The sequence below is a fragment of the Astyanax mexicanus genome, chromosome 20 (genome assembly GCF_023375975.1).
Source record: "Astyanax mexicanus isolate ESR-SI-001 chromosome 20, AstMex3_surface, whole genome shotgun sequence".
NCBI lineage: Eukaryota > Metazoa > Chordata > Actinopteri > Characiformes > Acestrorhamphidae > Astyanax > Astyanax mexicanus.
This window is the reverse complement of record NC_064427.1, coordinates 31,733,373-31,745,939: the sequence shown is the minus strand read 5'-3', so window position 1 is coordinate 31,745,939 and position 12,567 is coordinate 31,733,373. Positions and strand designations below refer to the sequence as shown.

Genomic DNA, 12,567 nt, shown 5'->3' with positions numbered 1-12,567 from the left:
AATACATTTTTCAACCACATTTCATTGTTAAAGGTCAGTCATGTGCTGGGTTTAGCTGGATTACAGCTAAATTAGCTTGACCATGTTATACTTTTTACACTTTTTACACAAATGTTTTTACTTTAAATGTGTCAACACAGATCAGCACAGCCTGATTTTACAGAGTATTTAGTAGAATGTAAAAATGTCACATTCTTTTTAATCTCAAACCAAAATCTTTTTCACAGACCAGTCATCACATTACAGTTCAGTTGACCCCCACACAAACCTAGCCAGCCTAAAACTTCTCACTTCTCATTTAAGCGGAACTTCCACCGTTTTAAAATAAATATATTCATCCCACTGCTTTTAAAGGGCCACTTAACCCTCTGAGAGGGCTAAAAAATGAGAGGGATAGTTTGGGAGGGTCACTGGGTGAAGTATGGGTTTAGAAGCAGGTCAGGAGGGAGAGCTGATTGGCTGAGCTGCAGCAGCAGAAGTGTGCCTCTGATAGCGGTAAGACCCAGATGGTTGGACTTCAGCAGGGGGGCGGTATTATTGATTGACTGATCTGCATTATGTGATGTGTCTGTGTACCACGCCTAAAGCACAGTGGAAACTGTGAGAGGCAGAAAGGCAGAGGCAGAAATTACCACAATAAAAGCATTTTTTAAAGGTTAGAAAATGTTTAAAATACTGTTAAACAGGACTGGTATGTTTCAATACTTGAAAGGAGCACATTTCAGATATTAATATAAAAATATGGTTTTGGGTTTAGTGGCTCTTTAACAGCACTTTTTGCCAAACAAAATGTCAGCCTGTCAAAAAAGCTACTCTTTGATCCACAAATTGACTGAAACATTATAAGCTGTTTTACACAATGAACCATAAACAGCCAAACCCTTTGCAAACCCACTCACAGAAAACCACACAAGAAAACACACAACACCATCACCAGGTAATATCACCTTAACCAGCCCTTGACCATTGTGTAGTAAGAGACTTTTCTCTGCCTATCATTAGACTGATGATACAGCTTAAAGCTTTATGCAGGTAAAAGTTTGAGTGAGCATTTTTTAAAAATTGGAAAATGAGCCAAGCTGTCCAGCCCAGCACTTTTGCAAAGTCATTTTAAAAACACAGCAGATGGTGCAGATCTCTTACTTTCTGTTTTCTGCTTTTCAGAGTTTGTATATGATGAGCTCATACTTTTTCAGGTAGCAGAATGACTGTGACTATGCACTGAAAAATATTTGTTGACTCAACTAACCTTAATCATCATTTTGCTTTGTCTTAGTTAGGTTGAAAAGACATAAAACTGTCTTTTAATTTAGTCTGCTGGTTATATTAAATACTGTGGGTTTAAAGAATTTAGTTTTGACAGCTTCATACAAAATGATATCGATATTCTCAACTACAAGTCTGCCAACACTGACTGCATAACCCTTTGGTAGCAAGAGTGAACACTGTAGTGACAGGACTAAGGCTTTATACTTTTCTAATAACACTACTAAATCTATTTAACAACTTCTAATAGATCATGAAATAAATGGTTAAATGGTTAAAACAAATCTGACAAGAAGATCATCTGAAGAAGAGAGCAGGTTCTTCCTTAATGGAGATGTTACAGCACTGACGTACAGACAACACTATAACAATATTTATACAGTACAGAGAGGGGTGCTGTCATTAGCCCCATCTATTCTTAAAATACTATAGTTCAATTAGTGACAAAAAATATTTAAGTATAGTGCTTGATTAGTGTTTGATTTAGGTTGGTGAGGACATTATTATGTCCACTTGAGACTATAGCATTTTAAAAGGCACAATTTTCGCAAAAATTGTCAGTGCACCTTATAATCTGGTGCCCCTTATGTATGAATTCTACAACTAGGTTGTATGGAGCAGTAAAGCCACTCCGCTTAAGTACAGCGTTTTACAGGAGTTCCAGTTTAGTTCTCTAGTACTGAGGCTGGAGCAGTATTACCATTAGCTGCTAACCGCGCTAAGTGCTAGCTTATTCGCTGTTCAGATGTGAGTATTATCAGCCTGTAGCCTGCTGCTATCCTGGACTAGCACTACTGAGGCAGCTTTAGCATTAGCCGCTAACCCCTAGCTATTTCGCCATTTAGAGGCAAATATATCAGACTGTAGCCTGCATGTTTACCACCAACCAGCGGCGAGACCCGCTGAATTAGGAGGAAAAAATGGGACACCTGTGTTTCTTACTTGTGTCGCATAATGTGCCTTATGTATGAAAGTAGACCATAAAATAGATGTTTATTGATAATGCATCCTATAATCCGGTGCGCCTTATAGTGCGAAAACTATGTTAACATTACAGAACTGTACCAAATATAGGCACCCCATGAGCTTTTCTGCAATCAGTCTTGTCATGAGTTTATTTAGAGAAGCATATTTCCTCTATAGCATAAGTGTTAGTGTGGCCTCCATACAGAATTGTGGAACAGATTGGTAGTATAAGGTTTAAACATACTTTAACCTTTTGTAAACTTCCAATTGTATGTCATTAAAGAAAATTTCCAATTGTATATTTTATGAATGAAAAACTCCTGAAAACTCACATAGTAGCACCAGGACAATACAGTCACCCTCAGCTAAACAGAATAAAGATAACTTGCTCCTAAAGCCATACAACACTAAGGCCCCGCAGCTACTCAATACATATAATATACTGTAAAAGCATGCCCAAGAGAAACTAGGGGGATGCACATGTGTAGTTTTTGTTGTCTTAATAAACATTTTAATGTTTTCAGGTTAAAGTTCTCACTCTGAACTCGTTTTATTTTGTTATACTGCTCTGTAATTTCACTCAATATGATAGTACTTTCATATCTGACTGAATGTACAAATTAATATTAAAAATATATATATAGAATCACATAATAACTAACAGTTATTATGATTAATCATGATTAGTTTATTCATATCTAATCTGCTGTTCACACATATTGCCTATTTCGAACGTCGAGTGCATTGATTCTTTAGAGCTGACGTTTTTTTGATGTACCTCTGCACAGACTTCATAAAGCCGAAAGCTTCTCAGCAGGCAACGGCTAAAAGGGCAACTTGCTGAGAATTTTGCAGAAGCTTTCTACATCAGTGCAGAACAAGCTCAGCCCTCAAACCACAAGCTAATCAAGCCAAAGCTATGAACAATGGTTTCATGAGAGACAGATGTGTGGTTTGCAGTATAGCTGGAGGATAATGTATCTGCCTACTTGGTCTATTTCAGTTTCTTCATCCCAGCTTCTGAAACTACCTGCTTTAAAAAGATCAGTATGTTCCTTTTTCTGAACACGGTACACTTCATCTAATTAAGTGCTGTTTGAGGGGTTTGTGAGTTGTTCACCGGAAAAACCTTTATATATATCTCCAGAATATTCTTTTTCTTATGTGCCATGACTTTAACCACAGAGGAAGTGTGACAGAATATGTTCCTGTCCTTCTTTCAGCTTAACAGGATGTCTGTATTTGTATTAGCATTAAATAGCCTACTGATAGTCAACGGAAAGAAAACAGCCTCTTGTTTCTCATCATCTGCTTCTAAACCCTGTCCAGATCTTTATACGTCTGCTCGACATATAAAATATAAAATATAACAACAGTTTTAGACAGCAGTATGTTTCCAAACTACCCAGTCGGTCTTTAAACAGCTGATCCCATGTGCTTGTGAATAAGTTAAATCCTTTGTAAATAAGATTGGTCACCTCTGACTTAATGCCAAATATTCAGTTTACCCCAAATGTTATGGGCTACAATTATAGGTGATTCAAAATCCCATTTCTCTGTAATAATATTAAGAAATAACACGAGAGGGAGTGCTATAACGTGTTATACTGGCACTGACACAAACCTAAAGTGTACTATTACGATTACACCACAAATCCATTATCGCTGTTTTTTTTAAAAACAGCACACTTCGAGAAGCTGCCTATTACCTCACTACTACATTTAAAAAATTTCGATCAGTAACAGGAATCAACCTAAAATTTTATCATTTGAAAATAGACAAAAATCGACAAAGGTCTATTCGTATTGGCTAAATTATTGCTTTAAAAATGAAGTTTACGAAAGCGACAATTTTATGATTTATATTTATTATATTTTGACAGTTCCAAACATTAAACCTTTTTATTTAGGCTGGTATTATCCGTCAGAAAATTGACAAAAATGCTGGCCTTTCAAGGTTTTTTTTTTTAAGCTCTTGTGTATTTGCTTAGAGATGTTCTTCCAAATTTTTTAAGATCTGTACTTTCCTGTGTGGAGCTTTTTTGAGCTTGCTAATGGTTTTTTTGCATGGGTGATGCTATCCTCCTATGTAAGACTGTTGGGAGCATTGGCTAAAAGCGCTGTATTTCAAAATGTTGGGGGCCAATTGAGGTGGGCTATTCAACAGAAGTTATCAGTTATCAGTTAGCATTACACATTATTGTGTTTTATTACATCCCAAGTCCATTTCACAGCAGATTTCCCCATTCAGAACAAACATTTAAAGAGTTGCATGAATGTGAATCCCTGGACTGATATATTTGGAATTTTATTTTCAACCAAACCAATGAGCTTCAACAAAAATGCTTTTAGAAAAGTTGAAAAGATGTTGGGCAGGCACAACCACAGAAATCAAAAACAAGGTTCAGATCGGGGACACTGTTGTCACTTCAAATCAGTTCAATTGATTTCGCAGTATTGAGGCGCAGTACTGGTGTTTGCTGCAGAGGCCTTCTCCCCAGTAGACCACAACAGAGAAGACAACACCCAACACCCAACAATGCACACACTGCAACCATGAGCATCCGTAGAAATAAGAGCCTGCTCTGGTTTTCTTGCACAGAGAATTTGTGTGATATCTTTCATCAAATCAATCATTCATGAAGACCTACTGTATATGCTGACCTATATCCTGACCTATATACTAAACCATCTTCACATCCTCTCTATAGAATACTGCTCTCACAAGCCCTGTAGGAGAAATCATCAGCAAACCTCTGTTTGTACTGAAGAGATACAGTACAGGTTGGTGGGGTGCTCCAGTTCTTTTCACCACTGTCTCGGCCCATGACCTAGGACACAGTGTTGGGAATCACCACGCATCACCTTCAGCCTGTTTCCCAGTTTGAGAGACATGGGGTGCTGAAGGTACTGGAGAGGTCAACAAACTCCAGGAGGAGGTCCTGGAAGTTTAGGCATAAACTGTTTAATAACCAGCATTCCTAAGGACTGCGTTATGGTGCTGGGGCACTACATGGGTTATGTAGAAACATGGGCGTGGTAGTGGGGGGAAAATTGGACCTGACTACCCAGGGCCCGAGTAGGGAGAGGGGCCCATGAAAATCCTGATTTTTTTTTCGCTCACTTTCCTTTGTTTACTGGCATGGATAGGGGCCCAGTAACATAGAGGGTGTACAGGGCCCAGAATTTGCTGCTACGACCCTGTGTAGAAATGGTTGAAGAACATATTGTTTGTGCTAGCACTGATTTCATCAGGCCTTGTAGCCATGACTGGTTATGAAGTGGAATACAATTGTGGTATCCCATGTTGGTTTATTAAAAGCAGTTGTTTTGCCATGGAAAAATCTGTGATATTTGTAGAAAAGATAGAAAAAAAATGTAGAATACTAAATAAATATATAAACTCCCTATGACTTGCCCCCCAATTTGACTTTTTTAAAGTTGATGCTTCATTACTCCAGGTGGTAAACCTGCTGTGAAGAGTATTGGTTGCCAAATTCTGTAAAACTGACACCAATAAAAATATTTTATTCTCTGCCATAACACAGACAGTGTGAATTAAAGTTTGAACGCTAGATGTCAGAAAACGGGACAAAGAGCCAAAAAACGGCGATAGTGCGCAGTTGGAGTGCAGAACAACGGCCAAAGAGTCTAAAAGCAGCGAGAGTGTTCAGTTGTTGTGCAGAAAACGGGCCAAAGAGTCTAAAAGCGGCAAGAATGCCCAGGTGTAGCGCAGAAAACAGGCCAAAGAGTCTAAAAGCAGCGAGAGTGCGCAGAAAACAGGCCAAAGAGTCTAAAAGCAGCGAGAGTGCGCAGAAAACAGCCCAAAGAGTCTAAAAGCAGCGAGAGTGTGCAGAAAACAGGCCAAAGAGTCGAAAAGCAGTGAGAGTGCACATTTGTAGTGCGGAAAACAGACCAAAGAGTCTAAAAACTGCAAGAGTGGGCAGTTATGGCTCAGAAAATGGGCCAAAGAGTCTAATTGCATTCGAGTGAATGATTTGCAATTCGTGCTCACGATTTCTTTAATTCGTGCTCACGATTTCTTTAATTCGTGCTCACGATTTCTGTCATTTGAGAGAACGATTTCTTTAATTCGTGCTCATGATTTCTGTCATTTGAGAGAATGATTTCTTTAATTCATGCTCACGATTTCTGTCATTTGAGTGAACGATTTTTATGCGCACTAAGTCAAGAAGCTCGGAGGGAAAGGAGCATTCCCTCTCTTGATCTATTACAGAGGTGCGGTGATGCTAATCAGTTATCTACATTTATAATGCTGATAATAATACACTAGTGTGACAGTTAGATAGTACAGTGTGCAGATTTTGCCGTGGTGGAGGCTTATCCACAGCGCGAGATGCCTGCCCTGTGGGTAAAGCGCATGCACTCCTTTGCGGAGCTTATTTACCAACAATATAGACAAATACAGTCAATTTCAGACATGAATAAAGGAAACAAACATTTTACTAATGCAGGATGACTTTATGTGTGTTAATACAACCAGATCAAAACAAAGTTATGATGCAATGTGGAATTTTTGTTTACCAAATAATTATGCATATGTTCCTGTATAGCTTTAATTTTTTCTTAATATTAAATTTACATTTAAAACATTGAATCAGAAGAGGTGTGTCCAAAGATTTGACTGTAACTGTGTTTATATCGATAAAAATATAAAAATCAATCAATTAAAAAAATATAAAGGTATTTAAAATGTAAAAGAATTGGTAACACTTTTTAACCTGCTTAATTGTGAAAGTGTGCTCAGAGAAAAAAAGGAAATTAGTGGTTACATTATTGATTCAGATGTGTGTGAAGTGAATCGGTTCCAACACGTGGTTCAAACGAGTCTGTTCAGAACTCCGAGTCAGACATCACTAATGTAATTCTCAGGCTTCCGCTACGAACGACTTAGCAAATAAGACTTTCTGGGTTATATTTAGAGTTGACTAAAGAGAAAGGGTCTCAAGATTAATTCAGAATTCAAATTACAATGGGAGGAAATCATCTTGTCTTTTTGATGCTTCTTCAGTGGACAGTTATTGGTAAGTGTGTGTCTTTTTACACGTAATATAAATAACAGTACACAACTAGAGTCTAGATCCAAAAATCACTAGTGTGAGTTCAGATTGTTTTTGTGTTAAAAAAACGTTTGGTTAAAAACATGTGGCTTTAGGGTGGAATTTAAATGTGTTTGGTTTGTAGAGCTGTGTCCAAAAACATTTGGTTAAATAGTGGAAGTAAAATTTGTTTGGCAAGTAGAGCTGTGTCCAATAACTTGTGAATTTATGGTGGACCTCAAATGTATTTGCCTAGTAGAGCTGTGTCCAAAAACATGTGGCTTTAAGGTGGAATGTAAATGTGTCTGGCTTGTAGAGCTGTGTACAAAAACGTTTGGTTAAATAATGGAAATAAAATTTGTTTGGATTGTAGAGCTGTGTCCAAAAACTTGTAGCTTTAAGGTGGAATGTAAATGTGTTTGGCTTGTAGAGCTATGTCCAAAACATGTGAATTTAAGGTGAAATGTAATTGGCTTGTAAAGCTGTGTCCAAACACATTTGGTGAAATAGTGGAAGTAAAATTTGTTTGGCTTGTAGAGCTGTGTCCAAAAACATGTGGCTTTAAGGTGGAATGCAAATACATTTGGCTACTAGAGCTGTGTCTGGAAACATTAAATAACGGAATGCGAATGTATTTGGCTTGTAGAGCTGTGTGTAAAAACATGTGGCTTTAAGGTGGAATTCAAATGTGTTTGGATTGTAGAGCTGTCTCCAAAAACGTTTGGTTAAATAGTAGAATTCAAATGTGTTTGGATTGTAGAGGTGTGTCCAAAAATATTTGGCTTTAATAGTGTAATGCAAATTTGTTTGGCTTGTTAAGCTGTGTCCAAAAACGTTGGTTTAAGGTGGAATTGGAATGTATTTGGCTAGAGCTGTGTCCAGAAATGTTGGAAGGCAATTGGGTTTGGCTTGTGGAACTGTGTAAAAAAAAAAAAAAAAAAAAAAAAAAAAAAAATTTAGGAAAAGAAAATCAGCTTGTGAAGATGCTTTTAGTTCTATGACTGTGCTAAATTTAGTGTTTGTAGCTCAAAAATAACCTCTTGGGTAGTTTGAATATTTTGTTAAACTTTAAATCAACAATTTTATCCTATGGGAGACAGTATTTTGACACAGTAGTGTTGTTTGGCCTCGTGCTGTATGAATACTGTTGCACTTGCACAAAATCTCTATACAAACACACTTTCCTGTTTAGGCCTGCTGCATCACTGATGATCACAGTAATAACATGTTTTTACATTTCTAAAGTTTTCGTGAAATTCATGCAATAATGTAAAAAAATATATATTTTTCACATTTTCATTTTGCAGGTGGAGGGATTTGTGAGCGTAATGTGGAGGGTGTGTTACACGGTCGAGTGGAGCTCCACGCATGCCATAGACCCCAACAAACTGTGAAAAGAATGGAATGGACTAAATATAAAAGTTCAACACAAACACGTCTATTATATACATTTATACAGCCAAGTGACACTTTATGGTTCTTCAACTCTTCCCAAAATATTCAGTTTAATAAAGAGAATATGAGTCTTATTTTTGTTAATCTGACAAAAGAAGATGAAGGTGTTTATCAGAATAAATTATTGCTTAATAATAATGGTTCGACAGAGTCATGTAACATCATTTTATCTGTACTATGTGAGTATGATTCCAGCACATATCATTTGTTTTTTTTGTTTTTTTAATTGTTTGTCTTTATTTATTTGCTGTTGATTTGTTTTAAGTAGAAGCAGAACATTATCAAAAAAATGACTGTGATTTTTGTTTTTAGCTCCTCCGACTGCATTAAGGATAGCTGTGTCCAGTACCAACTGCACTCTGACCCTGAGGTGTGAGGTGAGAGGACAGTTTCTGAACCTGCGCTGGTTTTGGAACGACCTCCTGCTGCTGCCAGATGACCAGAGAATCAGCATCAGTGAGAGGAACCTGACTGTGCATGTGTCTAACCTGAACCGCTCAGACTCGTGCACGTACACCTGTCGGGTTTCAAATGAAGCTGGGACGTCAGAGGCACATGTGAACATCACAGGTAAGATATGTGGTGGATTTGTCATCAGCTGATAAAACACTGATATGTACATTTTTCATACATTAACAGTTTGACATGGATTAACAATAACGATAAACAATATAAATGTATTTTTCTTCTTACTTTATTGTTTAAGCTATGATAGTGACATATGCTTAATTTGTATCCAGAAAATCTATTCCGAGAAAGCATTGTTTATTTACTTAAGACTGAATATGGTTGAATAGGAAACTTTAGTAATGAATAGCAATAGGAAACTTAATTAGGAAACTTTAATAATTTGACTTTATGGTGAAAAGCAAACACATTTGCTAGCATACAACTACTGGCACTGTTCATTCACTTAAGGTAAAAATGGTTGAATAGGAAACTCATAGTAATTATATTGTATTCTTTTCATTCTAGATAACAGTGCTACACTATGTCAGGACAACATACAAGAAGAAGAAGAAGAAAAAGAACAACTTTCTACGAAGTTCCTGTACTTAAGTGGGCTCACACTTGGCACCACCATGCTTTTGTCCATCATTTTAGTTTGCATTTGCAAAAATGGTAATTTTCTATTTTTCATTAGCCACAATAATTATATAATTGTTTTGTCTAAGACTGTACAGTGACATGGCAAAAGTTTTACATTTAATATACCTCAGTTTACCTTGTATTCTGTGTACTGGGAAAACATCATCAAAGGCAGTATCACCCACAGTGGACGGTGCAGTGGGCGGTCAGTATAGACTTCCATGAGACACAATACTAGTTTTTCTCTTTTTGTCATGTGATATTTGGCATATCAGTGTATATCCTTGAAGACCTGGACATATGCCACCTGACCTTGTTACTAGATAAATAACGTTATTTGCTGTTATATGTCTGAGAGTTATATCATAAATTTAAGGCTTTGACTCTTTGAGGTATGAGCTTTAAAACACAACAAATGGGGCGCCAGCAAGTTGTCCCGCGGGCTAAACCGCTGCCACTATGATCGGGAGATTGCTGGTTTGAGTCCCGGTCATGCAGCTTGCCATCAGCTGCCGGAGCCCTGAGAGAGCACAATTGGTATACTCTCTCTCTCTGGGAGGGTAGATGGTGCTCTTTCCCCTCATCACTCTAAAGGGTGATTATGATCGGCACATGGCGCCTGTGAGCTGATGTATAGGAACCGAGTTGCTGCACTTTCCTCCGAGCGTGCTGGATACTCGGCAATGATGCATCAGCAGCTGTTTGAAAAGAGTTGGTGGCTAACTTCACATGTGTGGGAGGAGGCGTGTGCTAGTCTTCATCCTCCTTGTGTTGAGGTTTTGAGGGAGAAAAACGGGAGAAAAAAACCAGCATATAGTTCAGGTTTTTACTTTGGCTCTACTAATCTCAGTTTCTGTTGTTTTTACAGAGAACGGATATAAGGAATTCATATCCTCTCAGGTAATACAAATCCAAGCTTATGTTAAATCCTTTAGCACATATGTCTATGTCTATAGATGTTTAATTTGTTTATGTATTTTCTTTAGGCAGAAACTTCAGAGGTGGAGTTTTTGCCGCACCTTTATGCAGACTTCATAAAGCCCAAAGCTCTGCAGCAGGCTGCAGATGAAGGGGAACTTGCTGAGGACTTTACCAAAGTTTTCTACAGTACTGCAGAATAAGCTCCGCCCTCAAACTGCAGGGTAATGGAACCACAGGTCTGAACAGTGGTCTTTTGAGATGCATTTTTTTACACTGAAATGTATTTGTGTGCACAATTTCTACTGTAAATAAATTAGATATTATTAGTTACTGAGGTACAGAGATACTGCCAAAAGTTGTCATTTACATTTAAATGTAAACCTCTCAGTTTAGATACAGTCCATACTCATACCTAATTCATAATGCCAAACAGCTTTAATGACTCTAGGATAAGTGTGAATTGAAGTGCTCCTAAAAGAGATGGCTCTTCAGTTAATGATTGAAAACAGCAAGCAATTCTGATGTTCAGACACCCAGAGAAAATTTGTTCCGCCACTTTGGTGAAAAAGAGGAAGATATATATATATATATATATATATATATATATATATATATATATATATATATATAATATCTCAGTGGTGTGCCCTTCTAACCCTTCAGAGAAAGGGTGACAATAGGTGCATGTAAATCATTACATAATATTTAATCAGGAAACATATATTATAGTTATTGTAAACTATAAGCATATATTTTATAAATTAACTAAAATAAAAAACAGCAACTAATTCAAAGCATTAGTCTGCGTTTTTCAGTTGCTATAGGACTCTTATCTGACTGACAGCCGTTCTAACCAATCAAAGCTTTTTAAAATGGCCCTTCTGCTGATTTTTTGATGGGTGTAGTAATGAGTATATTAGCAAAGTTGCAGGACAATCTATCCAATCAGAATCATGATTTTCACTACGGAGGCGGGGCCAAGAACGTCTAATCCCTTCTCAGCGTTAAGGTGCTATGCATTGGTTAAAGTAAAATGGGGGGATGTTGCAGAAGGGGTACCCACTATATTAACTGCACGCCACTGATACATATTTAAATATTACAGTGCAATGCCAGATGTCTTGCTGCATGGCACTAGAATTATGCCCTATGACTTCTGTCATGTTACATGGAAGATCTTATCTTATATAACTATCATACTATGGCTCAGATTCTTACTCTTGTCAATTTTTTTTTCAGCCTTAAAGAACTAACTGTTCACTTACTGTGTAATATATTCCACCCCTGTGACAGGTACCATTATAGTATAATTTATAGGTATATGTTTGAGTTAAATGATACTTGATAATCATAAGTTTTAAGATTTTAGAAATCAAAATTTGGTGGAATAACTGTTTTTTAATCAGTTTTCATCCATCTTGGCATTTTCTCCTCCACCAGTCTTTCACACTGCTTTTGGACAACTTTATGCCGCTCCTGTAGCCAGCTGTATCTATTTCTAATAAGCTTTCATTGCAATTAAACTTGTGATTAACCCCAATGAGTGAGTGTGAGTTATTGTTCATTTTATACAGAGTTCTAAAAACCACTTCAATCCTGACATTTAGCCCTGTAAGTGGAATAATCAGAGCAAAGCCAAAACAGCTAACATTGGACATGGAGAGTGAAAACACTAAATCAACCCCTGACCCGTCCTACCCCAACACAAAGGAGACAGACAGTTTGTGTGGAAAAGTCTCACCAAAGCTTTAATTTACATTAGTAGAGATGGAGGCTGAGTGGAGAGCCTTCACATACGCCTAAAGCAACT

General features: G+C 37.3%; 1 protein-coding gene across 1 annotated transcript; it reads left to right on the top strand.

Annotated features, from left to right (window-relative positions):
* The first annotated feature begins 7,083 nt into the window (after positions 1–7,083).
* On the top strand, positions 7,084–12,297 carry LOC103044875 (uncharacterized). The gene is made up of 6 exons (XM_015608082.3): positions 7,084–7,277; positions 8,600–8,926; positions 9,060–9,317; positions 9,723–9,869; positions 10,705–10,736; positions 10,823–12,297. The coding sequence occupies exons 1-6, from the start codon at positions 7,226–7,228 to the stop codon at positions 10,955–10,957; spliced, it is 951 nt and encodes a 316-aa protein (XP_015463568.3). The 5' UTR covers positions 7,084–7,225; the 3' UTR covers positions 10,958–12,297.
* Positions 12,298–12,567: the final 270 nt, after the last annotated feature.